This window comes from Nannobrachium achirus (assembly GCF_963921795.1).
Source record: "Nannobrachium achirus genome assembly, chromosome: 5".
Taxonomy (NCBI): Eukaryota; Metazoa; Chordata; class Actinopteri; order Myctophiformes; family Myctophidae; genus Nannobrachium; species Nannobrachium achirus.
Window position 1 is genome coordinate 51,040,138 of NC_137814.1, and position 25,977 is coordinate 51,066,114.

At 42.5% G+C, this 25,977-nt stretch overlaps 1 protein-coding gene across 2 annotated transcripts in view; it reads left to right on the forward strand.

Moving 5' to 3' along the window:
• epc1b (enhancer of polycomb homolog 1 b) overlaps window positions 1–25,977 on the forward strand; it is a gene marked incomplete at its 5' end in the record, with an annotated part of 53,956 nt that overhangs the window by 2,743 nt on the left and 25,236 nt on the right. Inside the window, one exon of one of the 2 annotated variants that reach the window (XM_080726511.1) lies at window positions 1,448–1,600. The exons of the other annotated variant lie outside the window; for it this stretch is intronic. Within the exon in view, the coding sequence (XP_080582637.1) occupies window positions 1,448–1,600 (153 nt within the window). Of the gene's footprint in view, window positions 1–1,447; window positions 1,601–25,977 lie in introns of those variants that run through there. 2 annotated transcript variants of the gene reach the window in all.

Here is a 25,977-nt window from a genome sequence, read left to right on the forward strand (position 1 = left end):
GCCTATTATACCTGGCTTTTGAAAACTAGGAATATAATTAAATTGCAAAGAAAGGGTAGTCAAACTACTGCTTTTGGGTGAAGTCTGACATGGGGTAATGAACTGCAGATAAATATTTTACTCTTTCGTTCCATGAAAAACATTTTTCCAAAATCAAATTAATTCACATTCTTGACTATTGACTTCTTGTAATGGCTTTTAGATTTAAAACTGCAGAAAATGATATATTCTATATTAGGCCTATGATGTTTCCCTGACATTTGATTAATCTGTGGCCAGGGATGTTGAGTATTGACATTTTTCCAGAAGGGCATTGCATTGTAAACCTCAATTAAAATGTATTCGATTGATTACTGCCAACAAATCTGCAAATCTTAAATATATTATTATATATGATTGAAAACCCATTTGCAAAACGTTCTGTTTTCTAAACCTACAAAAAGAATCATACATACAAATCATATTAAAGCTTACTCAATTAATTTGGCACTGGTTTAAGTTCTTGCTCTCTCAAAAAAAATAAGAATTTGAAAATTAATTTGTACACACTCAGTTGCCCAATATTATTTTTCTCACCGCAATCAATTATCTATTCAAGTGGTTCCCAAACTTTTCAGATCGAGACCCAAAAGAGAGATTAGACGTTTGCCCGGGACCCAAACTAGTGAAAACAGCAGATCTACAAGCTCACAATGCGGTGTTGTGAGCTTGTAGATCGGGTTACAATTTGTTATGGAATTTTAGATTTGTTTGTATTTTAAAATGTATAAAATTATATATATTTTAAATTATATAAAAATATTATCTTTTGAAATGTTTATAGGCCTATATATATATATTTTTTAATTATATACAAATATAATCTTTTGAAATGTTTATATTTTTAATTCAATTCAAATCAGATAAGTCATCTCAAGACACTTTACATAGGCTATAGAGCAGAGAGTTGAGTCGTGACCCATAAAAATTGTTCTGGGAAACTTTGATCTATTCTGTATGCTTGAGTGCTGGAAGAGGGGGTAGTTAATATCAGTTTTGCAACAAAAAAAATATTACCCCCCCTCCCTTTCCAAAATCATCGCGAACGCGCAAGCGCTCGGGAGCGTGTGTGAGTGGTCGTGGTGTGAACGGGGGGTTGGACCAGAGCTGCGAGTAAAAGTGTAGCTCCAGAGTTTTAAATGTCCGCCATGTTGCAGCCCATGGCGTACTGAACCAGCGGTGGCAAGCGGAGCTACAGTCCGAAAAGAGAGCGACCAAGATCCGGGCCTTCCCCGGCTCAGTTTTTTGGCGACGCCCTTCTTTTTTTTTTTTTTTTTTTTTTTTTTTAATATCTAGAAGTTAAAAAGAATAACAGCACAGAAAACATCCATGAAAGCTCTACTACCCGACACCGTTGTGAACATTAGGAGATCGGACAGATTTATACTGCGTCTCGAAAAATAAAAACATGAGCAAACTGTCGTTTCGGGCACGGGCGCTGGACGCTTCCAAGCCTCTACCCGTCTTCCGCTGCGAGGATTTACCAGACCTGCACGAATATGCGTCCATTAACCGGGCAGTGCCGCAGATGCCCACGGGGATGGAAAAGGAAGAGGAATCGGTAATGCTTTCACTGTTCCAGAATAAACTAATGCAAAATAAACATTTTCATCATTTTTATTTTACATTATGAGAAGTGTCCCCTCTTTTTCCTGCGCAAGCTTTCACAAAATGGCGGCCAGCGTTCATCGCACCGCCACAAACACGACGAATTTAGCCCTTTAACGGCACGTTAGCGGTGTTTTGGCGAGGCGGCTGGCAGCGCGAGTGTCCCTCACGTCTTTATCTGGGAGAAATGTGGTGTTTTAGCGGTTTGCTTGTGTGTGAGATGTTTTTCAGAGCACAAAGGAATCACGTGACTTTTTCTATTCCGACATTTTGTCTTGTTTTCGGGATGGGCCTGTGTGTGTTGTTGGCGTAGTTGCAACGGGCCAGTGCAAGGGGGAGCTACTGATTTCAATTTGACTGTCACCTACCTGTCCCATCAGCCAGAGAAATCAGTGGTGTAAAGTAACTACATAGGCTATTTATTACTCAAGTACTGTACCTCAGTACATTGTTTAGGTATTTCCTTTTTGTACTTTTGAGTATTTCCAATACTTTACTTCCACTCCATCTCGGATCCAAATATTGTACTTTTATTCCAGTACATTTATTTGACAACTTACTAGTTACTTTGCAGATATATTTTATAATATTATAAAGCATACATTAACCACTTTAGCCCTATTTTATACCTATGCTGTTTGAAAATGGCCAATCTGCGACAACTTGTAGATCTGCCATTTTATTTTTATATATAGTACATTTTGAATTCCAGACTTTTATTTGTAACAGTATTTCTATAATGCAGTACTGATACTTTTACTCAGGTAAAAAACTAAATCTGAGTACTTTTTCCACCACTAAGAGAAATGTCAACAATGTGCCACACAATAACACTGATAAACTGCACAGCATGGTTTCTGTTGTTTTGTTCCCTGAACCGTGTTGGATGGCAGGGTGACCTGTTTTTGGGGACGCACAAGTGTGGCTGTCTAGTGCAAAGCATGAATGGTGCTTTTCTGACACAAATCTGAACTGTAGCCAGATGACACTGAATGAAGCGGCGGTCAACTTACCTGGTCTGAGTGGAGGCTGATTTCTTGTAGGTTTGTGTGAGAGCCTACAGTGTTTTTACTGAGAGTAGCTGTGTTGATAAAAGGCAGTGTTTCTCAAAACATTTACATTTCAAGGGCTCCCCTAACGGGTCCATTTGGTTCCATTTGTACACTGTCAGAGTTACAGACTTGTATGGGTCCATTTACTTTGAGAAACACTCGTATAAGGCACCAAACTAATATCACAACAAGGGCAATAAAACGTATAAATGGGTTTGTTTAGGTGTCGCTCAACTTTAATGCCACACTCGCCCTGACAGCTGTTAGGTCATCTCGGTTCAGTGATTTATTGATCCGTGCATTTTCCCTAGACAGTCCTCAGAGGTCAGCCTGGGGCTGAGGTGGTATTCCAGGATTGCAGTGGCGACTACAGAGACCTCTTCGTCATTTTCTGCTCTGTCATTAAACCACGCTTCTACCGTGGGTCTGTTTTTATAAATCACAGCATGGATGGAGGGCAGTTGCTGCCGGTCGCCAGCTGTAGTCTGGTCGTGTCAGTTTTTCCTTTGGCTGACCAGGTTCTCTATTTTCCCTGTCACTGCGCCTGCATTCTGCACTGTAACAAGTAGTAATACGTTGGGTGTCCTGCAAGACAGTGCTTGACTGTGCTGTTGCACACATTTCATCAGTAGAACATTGCATCAGTCAGTCTTTTATATTACAGGTTTTGTCCTGTAATATAAAACCACGACGGCAGTGGACATTCTTTTTTTAGTTTTAGTTTTGTTACATGTTTTCAGGTACATAAGGGTACAAATATTTTTGTTCTGATTCCCCTTCTATTGTATCCTCAATAATACATACAAGAAAAGAGCATTATAAAGGAATGGCATAATTTAAGCAAGGTATCATGATTTATTGGTGATGACTGCCCTCAAATTTCAAATGTGAAAACATTACACTGGTTTGTAGCACTGTATCGTGATTTACTGTACATAAACACAAAACAGCCAGTGTTATTAAAGACAGTGAAAGGTTTAACAACTGCCAAATGCCAATATGCTAAGATGAAGCGCAAATGGTGATATTCAGTTAATCACACTTTGCTGTGCCAACTGCCATTCCGCTCTGAGCATTTTGTTCTAGGTCCATTTATAATTAACTATATCAAACTATTGTGTTTTTAGGCTATAATTTGAGACAAGACCTTTTAAGATGGTGACGGGTATTCTTAAGCCTTGCTGCTGTCATGCCATTAGCGTCCTGACACCAGGGGTTCAGTGTGTCAGATGGCACAGCAGGACTGGCAGGCCGACGGCACGTGGAACTCTGGAGGCGGCAGGGGGGTTTGTGTGTGTGTGTGTGTTTGTATGGAGTGTGCCACTTCAAAGGCAGGGTTATGTTATGTAACAGTCAAATTATCATAAGATGTAGGCCAGGGTCAGCTGCTGAGGGGTTTTGAAGATGTCAGTTAACAGTTTTTGTTGAGATGCATATGGATTGATTGTGCATAGAAATGCAAGGTTCTTTTAGTCATGTTTAACCACTGAAACCCCGTATAGGCCTACTTTGTCATGTGAAAAACGGCAGATGTACAATCTGCTTATTTATAAATAAATCAAACTAGAAAAAAGCCCCCTGCGGGGGCCTGGCCCCTTTCCTATGTGAAAGTCCCCTGTACCCAGAGATGGATACAGTCCAGTGGGCAGCTAAGCAATACAAATTTAGGATAGCTCAACATTAAATATGCAGTTTTTTCCAAAATGCAAAATAGTGTAAATGGCAATCCATCCATCCATCCACATACATCCATCCATCCATCCATCCATATCCATCCATCCATCCATCCATGCATCCATCCATCCACATCCATCCATCCATCCATCCATCCATCCATCCATCCATCCACATCCATCCATCCATCCATCCATCCACATCCATCCATCCATCCATCCATCCATCCATGCATCCATCCATCCATGCATCCATCCACATCCATCCATCCATCCATCCATCCATCCATCCATCCATCCATCCATCCACATCCATCCATCCATCCATCCACATCCATCCATGCATCCATCCATCCATCCATCCACAATTCCACATCCATCCATGCATCAATCCATCCATCCATCCACATCCATCCATCCATCCATCCATCCATCCATCCACCCATCCATCCATCCATCCATCCACATCCATCCATCCATCCATCCATCCATCCATCCATCCATCCACATCCATCCATCCACATCCATCCATCCATCCATCCATCCATCCACATCCATCCATCCACATCCATCCATCCACATCCATCCACATCCATCCATCCTCTACTGTACCTTACCGTACCTTACTGTACTGTACTCTACTGTAATCTACTGTACTTTACCTTACTGTACTGTACTTTGCTGTACTCTACTGTACCTTGCTGTACTCTACTGTACCTTGCTGTACTGTACTGTAATATTCTGTGTTCTATATCTATGAATTCTATGTGTTCTAGAACTATGAATTCTGTGTTCTAGATCTATGTTTTTGATTCTTGTTCTAGATCCCCCCCCCTCTCTCTCTCTCTCTCTGTGTGTGTGTGTGTGTGTGTGTGTGTGTGTGTGTGTGTGTGTGTGTGTGTGTGTGTGTGTGTGTGTGTGTGTGTGTGTGTGTGTGTGTGTGTGTGTGTGTGTGTGTGTGTGTGTGTGTGTGTGTGTGTGTGTGTGTGTGTGTGTGTGTGTGTGTGTGTGTGAACTATGAATTCTGTGTTCTAGATCTATGTTTTTGATTCTTGTTCTAGATCCCCCCCCCCTCTCTCTCTCTCTCTCTCTCTCTCTCTCTCTGTGTGTGTGTGTGTGTGTGTGTGCATCTGACCCCCCCCCCCCCTTCCCTCTTGTAACCTGAGACCTGGTGATGATAATGACACTTCGCTCCCAACTGTGGATTGCGCAATATGCCTAGAACTATGAATTCTGTGTTCTAGATCTATGTTTTTGATTCTTGTTCTAGATCCCCCCCCCCCTCTCTCTCTCTCTCTCTCTGTGTGTGTGTGTGTGTGTGTGTGTGTGTGTGTGTGTGTGTGTGTGTGTGTGTGTGTGTGTGTGTGTGTGTGTGTGTGTGCATCTGACCCCCCCCCCCCCCCCTTTCCCTCTTGTAACCTGAGACCTGGTGATGATAATGAAAAATTTGACCTTTTTATAATGGACGATGGACCTTACAGGCAAGTGGGCATGACCTGTACTTTCCCGATGGGCAAATGACTCTGAGACCTTAGTGTCAAGTCTGTCAACCCCTGCAGACCCTTATACTATGTGGCTGATTAACAATAATTAATTGTAACATTGAACTCGGTAACAGCTAGTACCTGTGTTTTAGTTAAAGCTACACTGCCCAACGTAGTATCAGGACCGCAGACACTTACTGCAGTCGACTGACGTGCCATAAGTCATAGTTTGGTCACAGCATTTGGTTTTGTAATTTGCAGGCAGCAGCAAGCATAGTATTCGGAGAGGGGAAAGTCTGAGCTGCTGGGACTCCCTCGGCACGTGTACACTGTTTGTGTTGGGCCAGACACTTTGTCTTGTGTTTACGTTGTGTGGGAGAGAGAGCAAGGTCGGTGTCTGTGGCTCGGTGGGAACCCACAGGGATCTGTTGTGTTTGCATGCCTGCCAGACCGACACACACACACACACACACACACACACACACACACACACACACACACACACACACACACACACAGGCACTTAAATACACATACACGCATGCTGGCAGACCACCAGTTCTCACTGTGTGACCTCATTGGGCTGGAATGTATCATGTCACCTGTCTAAAGTCCCTCTGGCTCTGACATTGTGAAACAGAAAGTTGTATAGGGCAGCATTTTCGCCCATTTACGATGACCCTGTATTTAATAATTCTATACATTTTAGTTAAAATCTAACCAAGGCACTATCAGGCACTTATTTACCAGCTATGTTGATGCAGGAAGTTTTAGTCCGTTAGTTAACTTACATATGCTTGTGGTAGGTAGCAGTAGCTTGTGATTCGTTGCACTAGGAACGTTTCCACAAAAGAGAAGATGGCTGTTGATTGGGACGTTAAAGGTTAGCCGTTTAGGGTAACCATTAATGAATGTGTAACTGGTTATAGGACGACCTCAGCACACACAACATTTAACACGGCAGGACATCACCTGCTCCTGCCGTCCCCAAATTAAATTAATAAATATGGTGCTGCTGTGAAAAAGTGAAAATAAAGAACCGGCTTGATCACTCCAGGAAGTTATAGCATGGGATTTTCAATATTATCTGTATCTATCAATTGACTGAGGCAATAGCATACTAAGCAGCGCGGCAGGTGGATCTACAGTTGCACAGGTAACATTTCGCTTGTGTATGAAACATTCCTACAGGACATGTTGGCAAATGGTTTCCAAAATGTACTCGCAGAAATGTAACAGTTTCACGACCGCAAGTGCAGTCTTGGTGAGTGTTGATGTAGCACCCTGAGTGATTCACAGTCATTCGCCCATTAGATCATTTTTGGTAAATGTTAAATGTTTCGGTTAGCCTACTTTTGAGAACTTTGTTCCCCAACACCTATTTGTATATCATTATTTTACCTGCAAAAAACCTGTTGCCTAGATGAACTTGCCAGCCATGGTGGAAGTGGACCACGTTGCCCTGCAGTTATTGCCTTCCCTCCTATGCTTTGCACAGAAAGCACATTGCCTCTCACGACGACACCACTTTTCCCACAGCCAACTCTGAAATAGCTTAGCAGGCCACCCCTGTCCCCCTGAGCAGTTGTCCATCATGCCAAGTGGCATTTACAGTGTCTGGGACAGTAGATGACAAGCCTAGAGGAGGGAGAAGCGGGCCCCGGCTTCCTCAGCAGACTTGACAGTGATGTATGTGGTCATTTACGAGGCTATTTCCAGACACTGTTGTGGTCTGGAGGAGAGTATTTCATTTGCGTGTGTCAGGGCATCCCACTTATGCTTCATATTCCGTACGCGTACCGCAATCTAACTATTTATTCTCAAGCAAATAGCCATTGCCGTGGATGTAAACAAATGGAGTGCTTTATTAGCCTTGGCAGCTGAAGTGTTTTCACTCAAGGCTGTGGGTTTTATGAGCTTTTTTCCCCCATCTCATTGTGGACAGTGCTGAGAGGAAGTTGACGCAAACGGGAATAGGGGGGATACCAGGGGAATGACTTGTTGGCAATCCAATAGCAGAAGGCTGTGCAAGCACATGTGCATGGAAAGGGGTCACAGTGAGCCATTGGAATGAGCGTAACGTTAGAGGAAGGCATCTTCTCTCAGCCTATTAGTGATTCACTGCTACTTCAATCCGTTGCAGAAAGGCAGACTGCACTGAATGCCATACATTTACAACCACTGCATTATTGGCATGGCTGTTGCTAAAGGGAGTCAAACCATAGCAGTGTTGGTATCCTGCTCAGTCTGTTGAGAAATATATACCGTTATATCTAAAAGTTGGGCTTATGTAGAGCAATGATGGCATTCTGCTCAATCCATTGAGCAAGATATAAAAGGTGGACTTTTGTAGGGCAACAAACGTATGGTGTTGTTCCTTGCCGTGTCCAGCCTATTTCATAATATACACCTGCCACCACTTTGAACACACACAACTTCCATAACGTGTTCCTTTGGTCAGGGTGGTCAATGGATATGAAAAAAACGCACCTATCAAACTAGCCCCATATAGAACCTCACCCGTCGCTGCATACTGTTGTGCTCCGAGATGAGGTCCTAGAAAGGTGGCGTAGCGATCGCTGGACTGCCGCAACAACGAGTTGGAAAACACTCGAAACTAAATTTTATCCAAAAAGTAAAGGTAGTTCCGAGCTCCCAGACTGTGGTTACCTAACATCGGTACATAAAATATGAACTACTGCATGAAACGACCCCTTAAATCGCTAGTTTTGTAATGTTTTCCCATTCAACTGGAACTCCCCCGGCGGCAGTTGCCTGTATCTGCTACAATGGGAAAGATGCAGTACTTGCACCTGCCGCCGGGGGCTTTTCTGAATTTAATGAGACTAAATAAGCGATTTAAACCGTTTTCCCAACGCCGTGGTTGATGTTTTATCTACCGAGGTTTGGTAAACTACAGTCTGGGAGCTCGGAACTACCTTTACTTTTTGGATAAAATGTCGTTTTGAGTGTTTTCCAACTCGTTGCGGCAGTCCAGCGATCGCTACGCCATCTTTTTAGGACCTCATCTCGGAGCACAACAGTATGCAGCGACGGGTGAGGTTCTATATGGGGCTACTATCAAACACGACAAGCGCATATGTCTCCTTGTATGGGCCGTTATGTCTGTGTTTGTTCATACAATACATGCATCCTACACTACCAGTCAAACGTTTGGACACAGTTTCTCTCACACATTGAATGAGAGTTGTCTCCAAACCTTTGACTGGTAGTACAGTACATGCAAAGCCAGACGTTGGAGCTCAAACCACACAGATGATGTGATTGACATAACAGTGGAGTTTCAGCCTGACACTGAAGGTTCCCCCCCGCTCGGTCATGTAAGGCTGGTGAAGTAATTAGGAATAGTTACTTTACCAGATACGTTTTTGTTTACCAACACATGTGCCCCTCACCCCCCTAAATACGACATTATGGAAAACCTAGTGGGAACTGCTGCATAATGGACAGTGCATTAACAGTTCTAGGGGCTGCTTTAGTTAGTTTTTGTCTCCATGACAGGGTTCTTAGAGAGGGAATGTGTGTTTGATGGCCTCCCTCTATTTGACTGATTTGATAACAAAGGAACAGAATCTCTATAGACGGTGCACCACTGGTCTAAAACCTGATCCATTTCCCTTCAGGGATTAATTAATAAAGTAAATCTCATCTCAGAGGACATCCACTGAACTTAACTAAACTAATGTTTTTTTTTAGCTAGGGTTGGGATCCTGAACTGGATCCAACATTGACATTTGGCACAGTTTTCCGGAACCGCTTTTATCACACCGTTGGTGGTTCTCAAACTTTTTACGTTTTGAGTGTACAAATGGAATGCAATTGACTGATTTGATGACCTAAACCAAGGAACTAGGGATGGGACGATATGAAAATTTCATGTCACTATTATTGTGACCAAAGAAATGACGATTTACGATATCGCGATAATCTAATATCCCCAACATCCGTTATCCTGGGGTGGAACATTTGCCAACAAATGGCAGATGTACAAGCTCACAACACATTTACTGAGGTTAGGTTTAGGTTTGGCATAGTATTTTCACCAGGTTGACATTCACCAGATTCGGACGAATGGGATGTAGGACCACCAATGAAATGTCAGACCAATGCCATGGCACCCAGGCCTCACCCACCCAGTAATTTGCTCAATGAATTTGCCTAGCAACTGTGGCTTGCTCCGTCGGTCACTCGAACCGGTGGTTTTAACACCTGGTTCTCCCTCCAATGCCCTGTTGGAAGTTTTTCTGTCATGGAAGACATTGTTACGAGAGGGATTTCAGAGATGTTTCTACCTCCTGGCCGTTGGCTTTTTTTTATAATCGATTTGTTCAACTAACTTTTGCATCCCTACTTGTAATTGAGGATGTTTTGTTTTTGCTGCTGCATTATTGGACATCAGTTTGATAGCTTGTGGACTTAGCTGTACAGGGCTTGGCGGAACACAAACAACATTTCATGCCTGTCACTTGGCTGCTGAGATCTTTGTTGCAGAAATGAACATGTTCTCTGACCAGGCGAAGGTGCTTTGCTGAAACATCAGGTCCTAGTTCTTGTGCCCAGGGCAGATGTAGAAAATGGATTTGTTCAGATTTAGACCCATTCCATCAGCTTAAAACTACCACGGCTAAATACATAATTGTTTTTGGGGTCCTTGAAATGGAAAAAGTGTGAGCACCACTGATATACGTGTTTTCAAAAAAGCTGTTAAGAGATATTTTTAGAATCAGCCTCAGGTCTTAATGGGTTAAAGGCAAATCAAGTGTCTTGATTGACAGGTTGACGGGTCAATACAAGGCAAATCAAGTGTCTTGATTGACAGGTTGACAGGTCAATACAAATATTTGCTTGTCTCTAGCTCTCTATACTGAATCAGGATACTTGCCAATAAAGAGAACCATGCGTGCTGTGAATTTTCCTCTTGGGGAATTTTGTACATCGTTTGACTGTCTTAGAAGTGTTTTTACTTTTTACATTTATAGTTAAAGGGGAGAACCACCCATTTTCAAAAGTACAACGGTGTGATGTCATCACATTGTGTTGTATTGCAATACAAACTCCAAAATCAATCCTCCAGTTCTAGGCAACACAGAAGAGGGGAAACTTTTTTTTTGGAGCTGTGTGAAGCACAGGCTCCCTATACGTGGCTGTGTGGGTGTGTCTGTCTGTGTGTCTGTATGTAGCCTGAACTTCCTAAACTTCGGCACGCCACTAGTCCCACAGTTTTGCCACCACACACTCGTGCCATATGTCAAATCGACCGGCTTACTCGGGAATCGTGGGCTATTACTTTTCTAAGAGAAAGGTTCTATAGTTTAATTGACATTAATTTATTAGTGAATTAATTTTCCCCATTGACTTATAATGGGAATCGCAAAAACTCACATTCAATTATTTGTCTCTCGCAAACCATAGGGGCTAGAGTTTCAAGACTTGGAGAGGAGGTTCATAATGATTTCAAGGATTAAATAAAAAATAATTGTGTCATTTGGCCGCATGGTGGCGCCATAACACCCCACTTTACGTTTTGGCCTGTAACTCTTGAACCGTAGGTCGGAAAATTAAAAATATTTTTTCCCTGGATTCCTTGGGTCATGACGCATCTCCCCATATAGGCCACGCCCATTTGCGCCATGATAGATTTTCCGCCATCTTGAATTTTCTCCAAAACACACTTTTTGCTCCTTTTCCTACATATTTTCTTCAAATGTCACAAAAATCGGTACACATGATCCACACACACACACACACACACACACACACACACACACACACACAGCTCCACTTCACACGGGTGTGATTTTAATTTCCACACAACTCCTCTATGCTATATTAATGACATAGTTCAATATTGAAAATGGGTGGTCTTCCCCTTTAATAAAATCTGCAATGAATCTCCCTTTTAACTATTCAACAGGAATTTTGAAGTGGCTCCCCCAGTGTATGACGATCTATACGTTCTATCTGAAAAGGGCATGGATATGCCATCAGATCAAAAATATTTATCACCATATCGCCCACCCCTACAGTGGTGTTTGTCGCTTATTATCAGATTGGGGTCTGTTATTGTCTCATTGTGCTAACTAGAAAAAGCATTAAAGAACAGTGATGTTGACATTGGTTTGCTGTTCCGCTATCAAGGCCTTGAAAGGTTTAAAACTAGGAGAAAGACAGTGTAAATATTCTGCTGTACACTATATTATATTCTTTCCATTTGCTTTGATCTTGCATTTGTAAGTCACCCAGAACAAGAGTGTCACTAAATTGTACCTTGTCTGGAGCCCCTGGTCTAGGACATCCACTGAACCTATCTGATGTTTTGTGTTGCTTGTCGCTTGTTTTAAAGTTTAGTGGTTAACTTAAAACTGATGGTATTAATGTTTTTGTGGCCAGTTTAGTTGCAAAATCTGGATTTATGTGGCTACTATGCACCTATGTGGATGTTTGTGTTCAGTGTGTTCCAGTGTGTGTGTGTGTTGCGATTACACAAAGGTGTAAATTCAAGGGGTTACTGGGATAGTGCCCTTAAAGTTAAGACTTGTGCATCCAGAAGCTCTCGGCAAATGTACAAAATCATGGGGGGAAAAAGCAGCATTTTTTTGTGGAAATGGTGAAATATCTAACGAGTACAATCTAACAATGCCAACGCCTTGCAATCTGAAATATTCGCTTAGATCAGTTAGTTTTGGAACACGCACTACTAAGCAAGCAGCTCTAACTGACAGGGGTTTACATAGGGGCTGCATATTTTTCTTTTCTTCAGAGAGGCTGATGGTGTTTGAGGATGGGTATTTGGGAAAAGCTAGTTGAGGTGTACTTTGAATTGCAGTTTGCTCTGTCACTAAACGATAACTGTGACAACTGTTAGTCTGATAGCTTGCTGCTTTACATTTGCCAGGGGTTTGATTTCTGCTTGATAGTTACTTCTTTTAAGCCGGCTGACTACTAGTAGCAGCCTGCTAGTCGGCTATTAGTAGAGAGTTGCCCACTAATGGGACAGGATGCCAAACTAAATTGAAAGTCGGTTCAGATCTGTCAGTTTTAGGACAAGTGACCAATCATAAATAAAAGCACTTTTCAAAATAATTTATTTTAACAATGAATGTTCAAGTTTTATTGTGTCCTAGGGTTAGGACACAATAAATGTCCTACACAGGCTACAGTTAAAGGGATGTTTCACTTTCAAAAAGACTTTTGTTTATTTTATCTTCTAATCAGGCTTTTATGAACACTCAATTTGCTTGATTCAATATTTAGGTATGTAAATGTTACCAGGCCCTCCTCCTCCAGGGCTTCTCCCCATACACACATGGGGAGAAGCCCTGGAAGAGGAGGACCTGGTAACATTTACATATCTAAATATTGAATCAAGCAAATTAAAAACTGTTCGGGGTGTTCATAAAAGCCTGATAAGACGATACAATGACCAAAAGTTTTTTTTTTTTAAATTGAAATATCCCTTTAATCACGTTTCTCCATCTCCTGCTGATCTATTTGCTTTGCCTCGCTTTGGCTGATGTTTGCTTATAAATCAAATTATCTGCAATCTAGGAATCATGTAATTACTTTTAAATGTACAGGGATCTATTGTGACGAGGTTGTGGACAGTGCAGCATTAAGATGTGTAGATTTGTGTTCTTTGAGCAGTGCTTTGTGTGTAGAAGAGAAAGGTAACGTACTTGCTTGTCGACACACTGACTTGTCCTACATTCAGCTTGTAGTTGCTTAGCGCAGGTCACCCACAACTTGAACAGGGATGTCCAACAAGCCACAGAGCAAACGCTACCAATAGCCGCTGCTGTAGTGGACACGCTAGACATGTACCTACCTAGCTCTGGTACATCGCGTCACCTCCAGTGACGCTCTGACAGACCCGTCGGCAAATGAATAGACCGTGTTTTCTCAGCCCCTACCAGTAGGGCTGTCACGATTAATACATAATCGTCTATTCGCGATTATTTTTCATATTCGCGAATATTTTTCATATTCGCGATTATCGTCAATTATCTAATTTAATTAAAAAAGTAGTGAGTTTTGACAATAAAACCATTCTTAAACAAGTTAAACCTCACGTCAACACTTGCATTCTTGAATGCGCCTCCCCCTTGTTGCCACGGGGACCCGTGAACGCTCAATGCTGGTCCTCCTCAGTCACAGTCAGTCAACACAACAGCAGCACGGCACGCACTGTCACACAGCACAGGCAGGCTGGCTGGCTAACTAAAAATGCTTAAACAGTTTGTTTTTTCCAGACGGTCGGAACAGACACATGTACCATACACATCCCGGGACTATATATTCCTTTTGATACGATACAGAAAAAGGCGTTCACTTTCGTTTCAACACAGAGGACTGGAGTCAGTGCCTTTACTGCAGCTTAGCATAGCTCTGGTCCATAGCGTTAGTGGAGTTCTCCCTCCACTAACGCTATGGACCAGACCAGAGCTAAGCTTAGCACTGCTGCTCTGCTGTGGAGAGGATGATGATGATGATTACACACAGACGGCGACTAACTAACTATAGATGTTGGATCGTGGTCGTGATAAACATTAGGCCTATTAGGCTACTGTCGCTATTTTCAGCTGTCGGCTATTTTTGCAGTTGTCTGCTATTTTCACAACGCAGCGCGACGCGTTGTGAGCTTGTAGATCGGCTATTTTCACAACCCACCGCGACGCGTTGTGAGCTTGTAGATCGGCTATTTTCACAACGCAAAGCGACGCGTTGTGAGCTTGTAGATCGGCTATTTTCACAACGCACCGCAAGCTTGTAGATCGGCTATTTTCACAACGCACCGCGACGCGTTGTGAGCCTACAGATCGGCTATTTATTTTCAAATAGCTACGGTATAAAATAGGGCTAAAGTTAGCAAGTAAATGTACTTAATAGTTACTTTACACCACTGAACTGATGTTTAAAAATCAATTAAATTGCTCATTAAGGTACAGTGTGAGTATGAGCTCAAAGCCTATTATCATAGTGGCATAAAATGAAGGGGGGAAAAAGACGATATATTCGTCAATCGGCGATTATTTGTATGACAATTAATCGTCTGGAGAAAATCCTAATCGTGACAGCCCTACCTACCAGCGCTCAACTTGAGTCAAAATAAACAAAACTACTTCACTACTCACCAAACCAAAGGTAGTTTTGCGTTGTTGAAAGTCTATTCTCGGCGGTGGTGAGCCCCTGCTCAGAAGTCAGCACCCCACCTACTCTGTAAAATACATTATTTTTGTCATGAAATAAAACGCACCCACCTCGAGCCACCCAGCGGCCACCGCAGATACAATGGTTCACAACCCGGAAATAAGCGGCGGTCGAGTTGGATGAGTTCATGCCAAAAATAGTGTATTTTGCAGATTGGGTGGGGTGCTGAGGGGCTCACCACCGTGGAGAATAGACTTTCAACAACGCAAAACTACCTTTTGTTTGGTGAGTAGTGAAGTAGTTTTGTTTATTTTGACTGAAGTTGAGCACTCGTAGGGGGTGAGAAAACGCGGTCTATTCATTTGGCGACAGGTCTGTCAGAGCGTCACTGGAGGTGACGCGATGGACCAGAGCTAGTACCTACCTACCTGGCCAAATAATAATCTGAACTGATGCACACACGCTGTGCCTGCTCTATGTCAGGCCTGCTCTCACACAGCCACAGGGAAAAACATGAGCACTCTAACATGCTGTCTGTCTCCTAGAGCGTGCTGAACAAGAGCAGCAGCATGCTGTGTTGTTGACGGACTGTCTGCCAGTGGCACAGTGCCCAGCCCGGGGCCAAGAGATCTGTTACTACTACTACTACTACAACTGACTGACTGGGGGACTAATGGAGTCACTCACCTAACTGAGGGTCTGACTCTGACCCAAGATGTAATGGCAAGACATGTTGTCTCTGGTGGAGATGGGCGATCAATCGCCCGCCGATCAAAAAAGGCTGGTTCTATATCCATATCAATCACATCCAGGATCGGCCGGGCACTGAAATAAATTCCCGGTTTTATGCCGATTGTGTCTATGATGATACTGCACAGGCACTGCACAGCATGATGCTCTGGTCCTGCGACTCAGTAAACATTAGCAAGTAGCAGCCTACTGCCTAGTGACAGCCTACAGAATACAGATATATTCCATAATCCCGTGTCAATGTCATCTTAAAGAAAAAAGAAGCATCGCGTCACCAGGCTTTCCTGTGTCCAGACGGTCCATGCGGAATTATGTTCACTTTCATGTAACGGAATGCTACAGCATTGCAAAAGCTGTTGCAAGCTACAGAAAAAGCCATCCTATAAATGTCAGTTTATTTCAGCAAGTTTCAAAGGAAAATCACCTCCCGTTTCTCTGCATGTTGTTGAAAAGTCAGTTCACTTTTGTACACTGACTGACGGTCGGTGGTGTTGTGTGTGTCCACATGCTGGATAAATGCATGTCCAGGTGAAGCCTGTTAAAGGTCGTAATAATCTCCGAAGGTTTCACAAGGTACATTAAGCAACAGAAATGTATATGTAACATTTTAAGTCCCTATACTTACCGTGATGGTGTATCTTCCTTAATTAAGTATTTGTTCTGATTAGCTGGCTAGTGGCTGAGTGACTGATTGCCCCTAGTGACTAACTAGCTGAGTGACTGACCAATCAGATGAATTACTAGCTGGCTTGTGATGGAGTGACAGGTTGATTAGCCATGTAGCAACTGCTTGAGTTACAGACTAACTTGCTGAGAGACTGACTAGTTGAGTGACTTGACTAGTTGAGTGACTGACTGACTAACTAGCTAGCTCGCTGGGCGAAGGAGTATCTGTGTGAGTGACTGAGTAGCAGCATAACAGACTGACAAAATGTGACTACCATGGGGATTGATGGACTGTCTAGCTGCCTTACTGGATAATGGGGGATTTATTTCACAAATGTCTCATGCCTGGAAGGCTCTCTACCTTCAGGCATATTGCGCGCGCGCACACACACACACACACACACACACACACACACACACACACACACACACACACACACACACACACACAGACACAGACACAGACACAGACAAGACATGTCAGGCTGGAATCACACTAGTGGTTGGAAAATAGGGCAGACAGCCAACCTGAGGCAAGAGGGTCATTGTCTGCTGTGATTGTTTCGTTTGCGTTTTGGGGAAGTAAATCCATATCCAATCTGCTCCGTTCAGTTTTGAATCTAGTATAGCCCTGATGAAACTATTTCTTAAATCACAAAAAAAAGTGTTGTCACTGCTCTTAGAGTTGGTCTGTGCTTTTTAAAGCAAATTGAGTCTACTCAATTCAATTGTACACTGATACAAGGATGGTTGTGTGGGTGAAGTCTTTGAGTCCTCCTCTTGTTGGAGGAGCTGCTGGTTCAATGTAAGATGGGTTTAGACAGAATATGGCGTTAGCTCTTCCAGTTCATAAAAGCCTGATAAGACGATACAATGACCAAAAGTTTTTTTTTTTAAATTGAAATATCCCTTTAATCACGTTTCTCCATCTCCTGCTGATCTATTTGCTTTGCCTCGCTTTGGCTGATGTTTGCTTATAAATCAAATTATCTGCAATCTAGGAATCATGTAATTACTTTTAAATGTACAGGGATCTATTGTGACGAGGTTGTGGACAGTGCAGCATTAAGATGTGTAGATTTGTGTTCTTTGAGCAGTGCTTTGTGTGTAGAAGAGAAAGGTAACGTACTTGCTTGTCGAGTCGACACACTGACTTGTCCTACATTCAGCTTGTAGTTGCTTAGCGCAGGTCACCCACAACTTGAACAGGGATGTCCAACAAGCCACAGAGCAAACACTACCAATAGCCGCTGCTGTAGTGGACACACTAGACATGTACCTACCTAGCTCTGGTACATCGCGTCACCTCCAGTGACGCTCTGACAGACCCGTCGGCAAATGAATAGACCGCGTTTTCTCAGCCCCTACCAGCGCTCAACTTGAGTCAAAATAAACAAAACTACTTCACTACTCACCAAACCAAAGGTAGTTTTGCGTTGTTGAAAGTCTATTCTCGGCGGTGGTGAGCCCCTGCTCAGCAGTCAGCACCCCACCTACTCTGTAAAATACATTATTTTTGTCATGAAATAAAACGCACCCACCTCGAGCCACCCAGCGGCCACCGCAGATACAATGGTTCACAACCCGGAAATAAGCGGCGGTCGAGTTGGATGCACTTAATTCATGCCAAAAATAGTGTATTTTGCAGATTGGGTGGGGTGCTGAGGGGCTCACCACCGTGGAGAATAGACTTTCAACAACGCAAAACTACCTTTTGTTTGGTGAGTAGTGAAGTAGTTTTGTTTATTTTGACTGAAGTTGAGCACTCGTAGGGGGTGAGAAAACGCGGTCTATTCATTTGGCGACAGGTCTGTCAGGGCGTCACTGGAGGTGACGCGATGGACCAGAGCTAGTAACCTACCTACCTGGCCAAATAATAATCTGAACTGATGCACACACGCTGTGCCTGCTCTATGTCAGGCCTGCTCTCACACAGCCACAGGGAAAAACATGAGCACTCAAACATGCTGTCTGTCTCCTAGAGCGTGCTGAACAAGAGCAGCAGCATGCTGTGTTGTTGACAGACTGTCTGCCAGTGGCACAGTGCCCAGCCCAGGGCCAAGAGATCTGTTACTACTACTACTACAACTGACTGACTGGGGGACTAATGGAGTCACTCACTTAACTGAGGGTCTGACTCTGACCCAAGATGTAATGGCAAGACATGTTGTCTCTGGTGGAGATGGGCGATCAATCGCCCGCCGATCAAAAAAGGCTGGTTCTATATCAATATCAATCACATCCAGGATCGGCCGGGCACTGAAATAAATTCCCGGTTTTATGCCGATTGTGTCTATGATGATACTGCACAGGCACTGCACAGCATGATGCTCTGGTCCTGCGACTCAGTAAACATTAGCAAGTAGCAGCCTACTGCCTAGTGACGGCCTACAGAATACAGATATATTCCATAATCCTGTGTCAATGTCATCTTAAAGAAAAAAGAAGCATCGCGTCACCAGGCTTTCCTGTGTCCAGACGGTCCATGCGGAGTTACGTTCACTTTCATGTAACAGAATGCTACAGCATTGCAAAAGCTGTTGCAAGCTACAGAAAAAGCCATCCTATAAATGTCAGTTTATTTCAGCAAGTTTCAAAGGAAAATCACCTCCCGTTTCTCTGCATGTTGTTGAAAAGTCAGTTCACTTTTGTACACTGACTGACGGTCGGTGGTGTTGTGTGTGTCCACATGCTGGATAAATGCATGTCCAGGTGAAGCCTGTTAAAGGTCGTAATAATCTCCGAAGGTTTCACAAAGTACATTAAGCAACAGAAATGTATATGTAACATTTTAAGTCCCTATACAGAGGTTTTACAAGCCAAAACAACAGGAGATTCTTGGACCATGTTAACCAGTGGCTCCAGCCGTGATGGTGTATCTTCCTTAATTAAGTCTTTGTTCTGATTAGCTGGCTAGTGGCTGAGTGACTGATTGCCCCTAGTGACTAACTAGCTGAGTGACTGACCAATCAGATGAGTTACTAGCTGGCTTGTGATGGAGTGACAGGTTGATTAGCCATGTAGCAACTGCTTGAGTTACAGACTAACTTGCTGAGAGACTGACTAGTTGAGTGACTTGACTAGTTGAGTGACTGACTGACTAACTAGCTAGCTCGCTGGGCGAAGGAGTATCTGTGTGAGTGACTGAGTAGCAGCATAACAGACTGACAAAATGTGACTACCATGGGGATTGATGGACTGTCTAGCTGCCTTACTGGATAATGGGGGATTTATTTCACAAATGTCTCATGCCTGGAAGGCTCTCTACCTTCAGGCATATTGCGCACACACACACACACACACACACACACACACACACACACACACACACACACACACACACACACACACACACACAGACACAGACACAGACACAGACAAGACATGTCAGGCTGGAATCACACTAGTGGTTGGAAAATAGGGCAGACAGCCAACCTGAGGCAAGAGGGTCATTGTCTGCTGTGATTGTTTCGTTTGCGTTTTGGGGAAGTAAATCCATATCCAATCTGCTCCGTTCAGTTTTGAATCTAGTATAGCCCTGATGAAACTATTTCTTAAATCACAAAAAAAAGTGTTGTCACTGCTCTTAGAGTTGGTCTGTGCTTTTTAAAGCAAATTGAGTCTACTCAATTCAATTGTACACTGATACAAGGATGGTTGTGTGGGTGAAGTCTTTGAGTCCTCCTCTTGTTGGAGGAGCTGCTGGTTCAATGTAAGATGGGTTTAGACAGAATATGGCGTTAGCTCTTCCAGGGTTGACATGGACCAGGGTAATTCTGACGTGCACCATCCATGGTTCAATGTGCATTCACTGTTATAAAATAGAGTATTTGCCAATTCCCATGCTGCCTGTCAGCAGATGCAGAAGAAATGCATCGCCTGATATGCCTGAGTGGCAGTTGTTTTTGTCATTGATAGGGGTGTAATGATACACAATTTAAACCATCATTTAAATTGTGTGAAATATTTTTCACCTGTGAGAGACAAATCAATAAAGGTCCACATGTCTACCATGCAACAAAGCATCAGGCCGCGACCCCCAAAATAATCATATTTTTACTGGGGACCCCCCACCCTGACGAGCACTAAGAGTTGAGGCATTACATTTTGTATAACACGGTTCTATTGTGAAAATAGCAGATCGCGTTGCGAGCATGTAGATTGACTAGTTTCACAATTTCTGCCTCTTAATATTAGTCAATTTGGCCAATGTTTAATTTGTCATTTTAGAGGTATTAAAAAGTCCTTTAGAAATGTGCAGATACCCTCTATGCACTTAAACTTTATGTTGGTTTGTTGACTGTTGAGTGAGAAAAAAATGTTGCACATTAAGCTGATCATCTGGGGACCCCTAAAATAATTTGAGGACCCCCCCCCTGGGGGTCCCGACCCACAGGTTGAGAACCACTGACTGGTCTAGATGCAACGGGCAACATGTGTGTAGCTGCTCCTACAGGATTGCGTTTTCTCCCCTATGAGGCACTCTGGGCATGTTGGCATGCTGACAAGCTTGCAACCCTGTAGCTTGTGGGATACAGCAGTATGCCAGTTGTGGCTTTACTTTGCTGCTAGTGAGAGATTAAGGTCCTCCAGTAAGTGAGCGTAGCCTATTCTCCTAGCTGCTTCATTAGAATAGGCCAGTGTTTCTCAAATGGCGGTAGTTGAGAAATAAAAAGAAATATGCATTTTAGTGTTATGGTCATTGATCAATAATAAAGCATCGAGACAGCATTTGTGTGAACCTACAACTGTTATTGGATAGAAAGCAATGTTTATTTGCCGTTATGCTCTTTTATTTTGAACGTATTGGCATGGGAACTGGACTTATTTTTCTAGGCAAAATGCTGTATTTAGGGGAAGGGGTACTCTGCTTCAGAAATCGTAATAAGGGGTACTGCATCCAAAAGAGTTTGAGAACCACTGTAATCTGCTACAGTCTACACCACCGATAATGGCTTAACACGTCAGCACATTAGCAATGTTATGGGCAGTGTTGGGCAGTAACTAGTTGCTAGTAATATATTACTGTAATTTTACTTTACTATAATTTACTAAAGTAAAGTAAGGGATTACTCTGCCAAAACGGTAATATTATAGCATATTACTTCGTAAAACAAATAATATATTACATATTATTGAAAAAAAAAAGGTGAAAACGCAAAGTAACACAAAATACAGAAGAACATACTTCTGTATTTCGGTTGGCCTTCCTAGCTGACTCAAACGGGGCAATTTGATGTGTTTATAGCTGCAGGTGTTGTACCCCTAATCAGTCAATCAAATGTCTTTTCTATTCTTTTAGGTTAATGAGGCACTGCTTTGTGTGTTGGACACTGCATTCAAACTAATGCAAACCATTTGTACACAGAGTTGAATAACACTGGGGAATGTTAAAATGTACACTGTGGTCCCAAAGTTAAAAACCATATCAAATTGACATCCGTGGCCTAATGTGCAGTCTGAAAGGCTGAGAATCACTGTAAGACTATAGAATATATTGTATTTACATAAACATACATAATTTAAACAAACCGTGTAAACAGGCATTGGTTTATAATATATTTTGCAATAAATATAATAATGAATAACATCTAGATGTAAACATTCAACTTCACTGGACTAGAGACGGATGATTGCAATAGTCCAGTGGTTCTCAACCTTTTTTACACCATGTACCACTTGAGAAAATATCTGTCTCTCAATGCACCACCATAACAATCAAATTATTGGCTTAGAAATGCAACAAAAACAAAAAACATCATGAATTCAAGGCTTCATGGGGTGTGTAACCGATAGAAAAAGTCAATTTCTTTTGTGAACTACAAACACACTGACACTGAGACAGACATGAAACAGACATTGAGAGTATAATATTCTAAATATTTCACTATACTTTTGTCTTTTTCTTCTTTTTTTGGGTGACTCCTCTGTGTACCACCAAAGGGGGGAGCTCATGTACCACCAGTGGTACACGTACCACAGGTTGAGGACCACTGCTATAGTTGACTAAAGACAAGTGAATCAATCTGCAGCTTTCCACAGCACTGCAGTTTGAGATTGTATTTGGAGTCCAAACACTTTAATCAGTTCCAGTAATTTAATCCGTATTTCTGCTCTCTGCTCAGGGATCATGTCTTCCGTTATAAGATGAGATTTCCTTTTTATATAAGCGGCTAGGGCGATTGTTTTGGTACAGCCTTGCTGTCCGTTGGACAATACTTGTAGCCGGACAAACGGTTCACATAGGACCCCATTTCCATTCTTGTGCGTTCAGTGGGGAACATTTAAGGTAATGGAAAACATTTGTAGTGTTTCTCGGTGGCATATTTAGCAGACTGTGTACTGTGTGTGCTGCATTCAAAACAAACCACTTCAATGTCATGGGAGTTGTTACCTTTTGTTAACAATCTCCACACTGTCTCTCACAATTAAGTCAAGTGTGTGGTGTAGACTATTGTGCAGTGTGCTAACTAGGTGTAGGAGAACGCATGGCTTGCTGTATTTGAGCAAATGAGTTTTGGCCAGTGTAATTACGTACGGTGTATATACACCCTGTTACTATATTTGCACTGCAGTTATTTTACAACTTTTGAATTGTACAAATCAAGTGAGCTATGAATGTGAACAAATGAATACGCGGTTAAATATGTGATTGGAATCAGTTTAGAGGGTTCTCCTCTCCTGGAGATGTTTGATGCCTCGGTCTCATTGAAGAGCTGTTTGGACACTACATTTTAAATTCATACCATGTATGTTGAGGCTACTTTCACAATTTTATGGTGATCCGTAATATTCTACTTGTTCCTACATTTTGGCTCGTGTTCCTGAATTCTTTAATTGGAAACACCAGTGCCAAGTAAAACACATTAATCTTGAGCTCTGAACATTTAAATCTATCCATATCAAGGATTAATATTGTTATGGACGTGACTTTTATGCCAATTCACTGCCAAATCGAAATTGTTATTGCCCCTGCTCTTCTGAGACATGACACAGGACAATGCAGTCCAACATAACTGGCTTACACGGTTATGGGAGTAATTTGGATTTCATTTTGATTGGATGAGATGAGGCTGTTTATTTACTTTAATTGCATTATTACATCAACAACTTTACAATTGTAGCAAGGTTCTTTTTTGGGCCCAGCAGCCGACAGCTCACACACTTTTAAATGGACTCTGACATTAAATGAAATGAATAAAAAAGAAACCCAATCCACCTGTTTCCGCAAGACTTTACTGTAGCATTATCTGCGGGACACTTCAGTTAACAGCAGACATACAAGCTCACGTCGCATCGCAGATGCAACCGTGTGTGATCTACAACCGAGCTTGTAGATCACACTCGGCTGCGACACCGGAAATGCAGCTTGCCTTCTGCGCAATGCACGATGGGATGTTAGAAAGTTGTGGATAGACTTTTGCATTTCTGCTACATTCCACAGTGGGACAATGTCTGGTGTCTACCAGGTGCCTGCATTTGGTGTGTCAAATTCAAACGGGACACCAGATTGTTGGTACATTCAGTAACAGGGAGTTGATTGTTGTGAAAGTGGGTGTGTCAAAGTATTGGGAGTTAACCTTGTTCAACCTGATAGCAGTTTGGATGAGTGAAGGACTGAGCATCAGTGTGTTGCATCAGCGTGTTGTTTTCAACGGATGCAGATTGTCCTGGGCTCTCATCAGGTGCGTGGGAGTCTGGGTCAAGGTTGGGGTGATTCGCTTTCCTGCTCGCTCTCGAAGTTGCCTCTTTTGAATTTGCGATTATAGACTCGTACTGCAGTTGAATTTGCATCACATTTTAAAGCGTTTCTTTCTCTTATTGGATCTTTCTCTTATTGGATTGTGCAGTAGACTGGTTCTACCTTTTTTATAGAACCGTAGCCTGAAAATGGATCCTATTTGACTTTGCATTGAAATGGGAAATGGTTTGCATTTCCGAAGTGCATTTATCCAAAGTGCTATACAGTGTGTGTTAGACACTGCAGCTGGGCTACCTTATTCAATCCCCCTGGGGACATTCAGGTAGAAAATCATGTTCTCTCTTCTTTTTCTCCCTCTGTCAAATGTGCCCATTCACACACAGACTAATGCAAGGTGCATGGTTGCACCCTCATTGAGATCATAGGGCTTCAGTGTCTTGCTCAAGGACATACAGTATACCGTCGTTGTCGGGTGGAAACCTTGCATGTCCAAAACCGTTCGTTTTGCATTTATCATTTTAAAAATGTAAACTAGTGAAAACAGCCGATCTACAAGCACACAACGCCTCGCACCGCGAGGTGTTGTGTGCTTGTAGATCTGCTGTTTTCACTACTTTTGCGCGACGGCTTTGTATGATGAAGCAGGGCTTTACTTTGCGAAAGAACGTACAAATTTGAAACTTGGAGATACGAAGATTCTGCTCGACGGTGACGATATACATGCATCTGGCCTTGAGGGAAACACAACTAACTTCATTGCATGCATGTTATTGGAAAGGCATCAACACAAAAAGCCCATATTGCTGTCTTTGTAAGGCAAATATTACTTTCAATTATGTCCTAAACATGTTCCTCCTGTATAATGGCACACTGCCAGGTGATTTCCTGTTAATATTCCAGGGCAAGCATGGTGAATGGGGCTCTAAAGTGTTTGGTAAATTAAAGCTTTGAAAACACTGGTGATGCCACACGTGACTTCCTGGTTAACCCATTTAGGCTTAGAATTATTGAATGCTTTAACCAGTGAAAAATAGCAGATATACAAGCTCGCAGCGCGCCACCGAGTGCCGCGCTGCGAGCTTGTAGATCTGCTATTTTTGAAAAAGTCGTGAAAATGTGTGCAAATCCTTGAATATATGTATTTTCAAAGCGAACGTTTGTAACTCAAATTTTGCTTCTGGGTGGTCCCTGGAACTAGATATTTTGAAATGGGGGTCCGTGGCCAAATACATATCATTTTGGGGGTCCTTCACATGAAAAGGTTTGAGAACCACTGACATAGTAGTCTCTCAAGAACAGACTAACTGAGCTCCAGTTCAAGTGAAAAGGACCTTTTCTTTGACGATGGCTGGCCAGATTGCTGACATAGAAACATAGGTTTTTCAAAAAGTCTTAGAAGGTTTCAAAAGACACTTATAGAATCGGGTCAAAATTCTAATTTTCACAATTTTTCAAAAATGGCAGATCTACAAGCTAGTGCCGCGCTGTGAGCTTATAGATCTGCTATTTTTTTATATTTAAAGCATACAATATTGCGTCATAATGTGTTCAGGCCTAGTTATACTCTGCTGCACGACGTTGTCGAATCACACACACGACAGATCTACAACCTAATAACCGTGTCGCAGCTTGTAGATCTGTTAAGTATGGTCGTATAACTTGACATTAGTTACAGTTTTAAGCATTATTAATTTACAGGTAGTTCAAATCCAGTAGTTAACATTACCAGGCAAACCAAACCCTTCTCCTGGGCTCCAGACTAACTTTTTACAGTGGTTGCACTGGCTTGACATGTTGTGCACCAACACATCATTTAGGTGCACCCACATATTTTG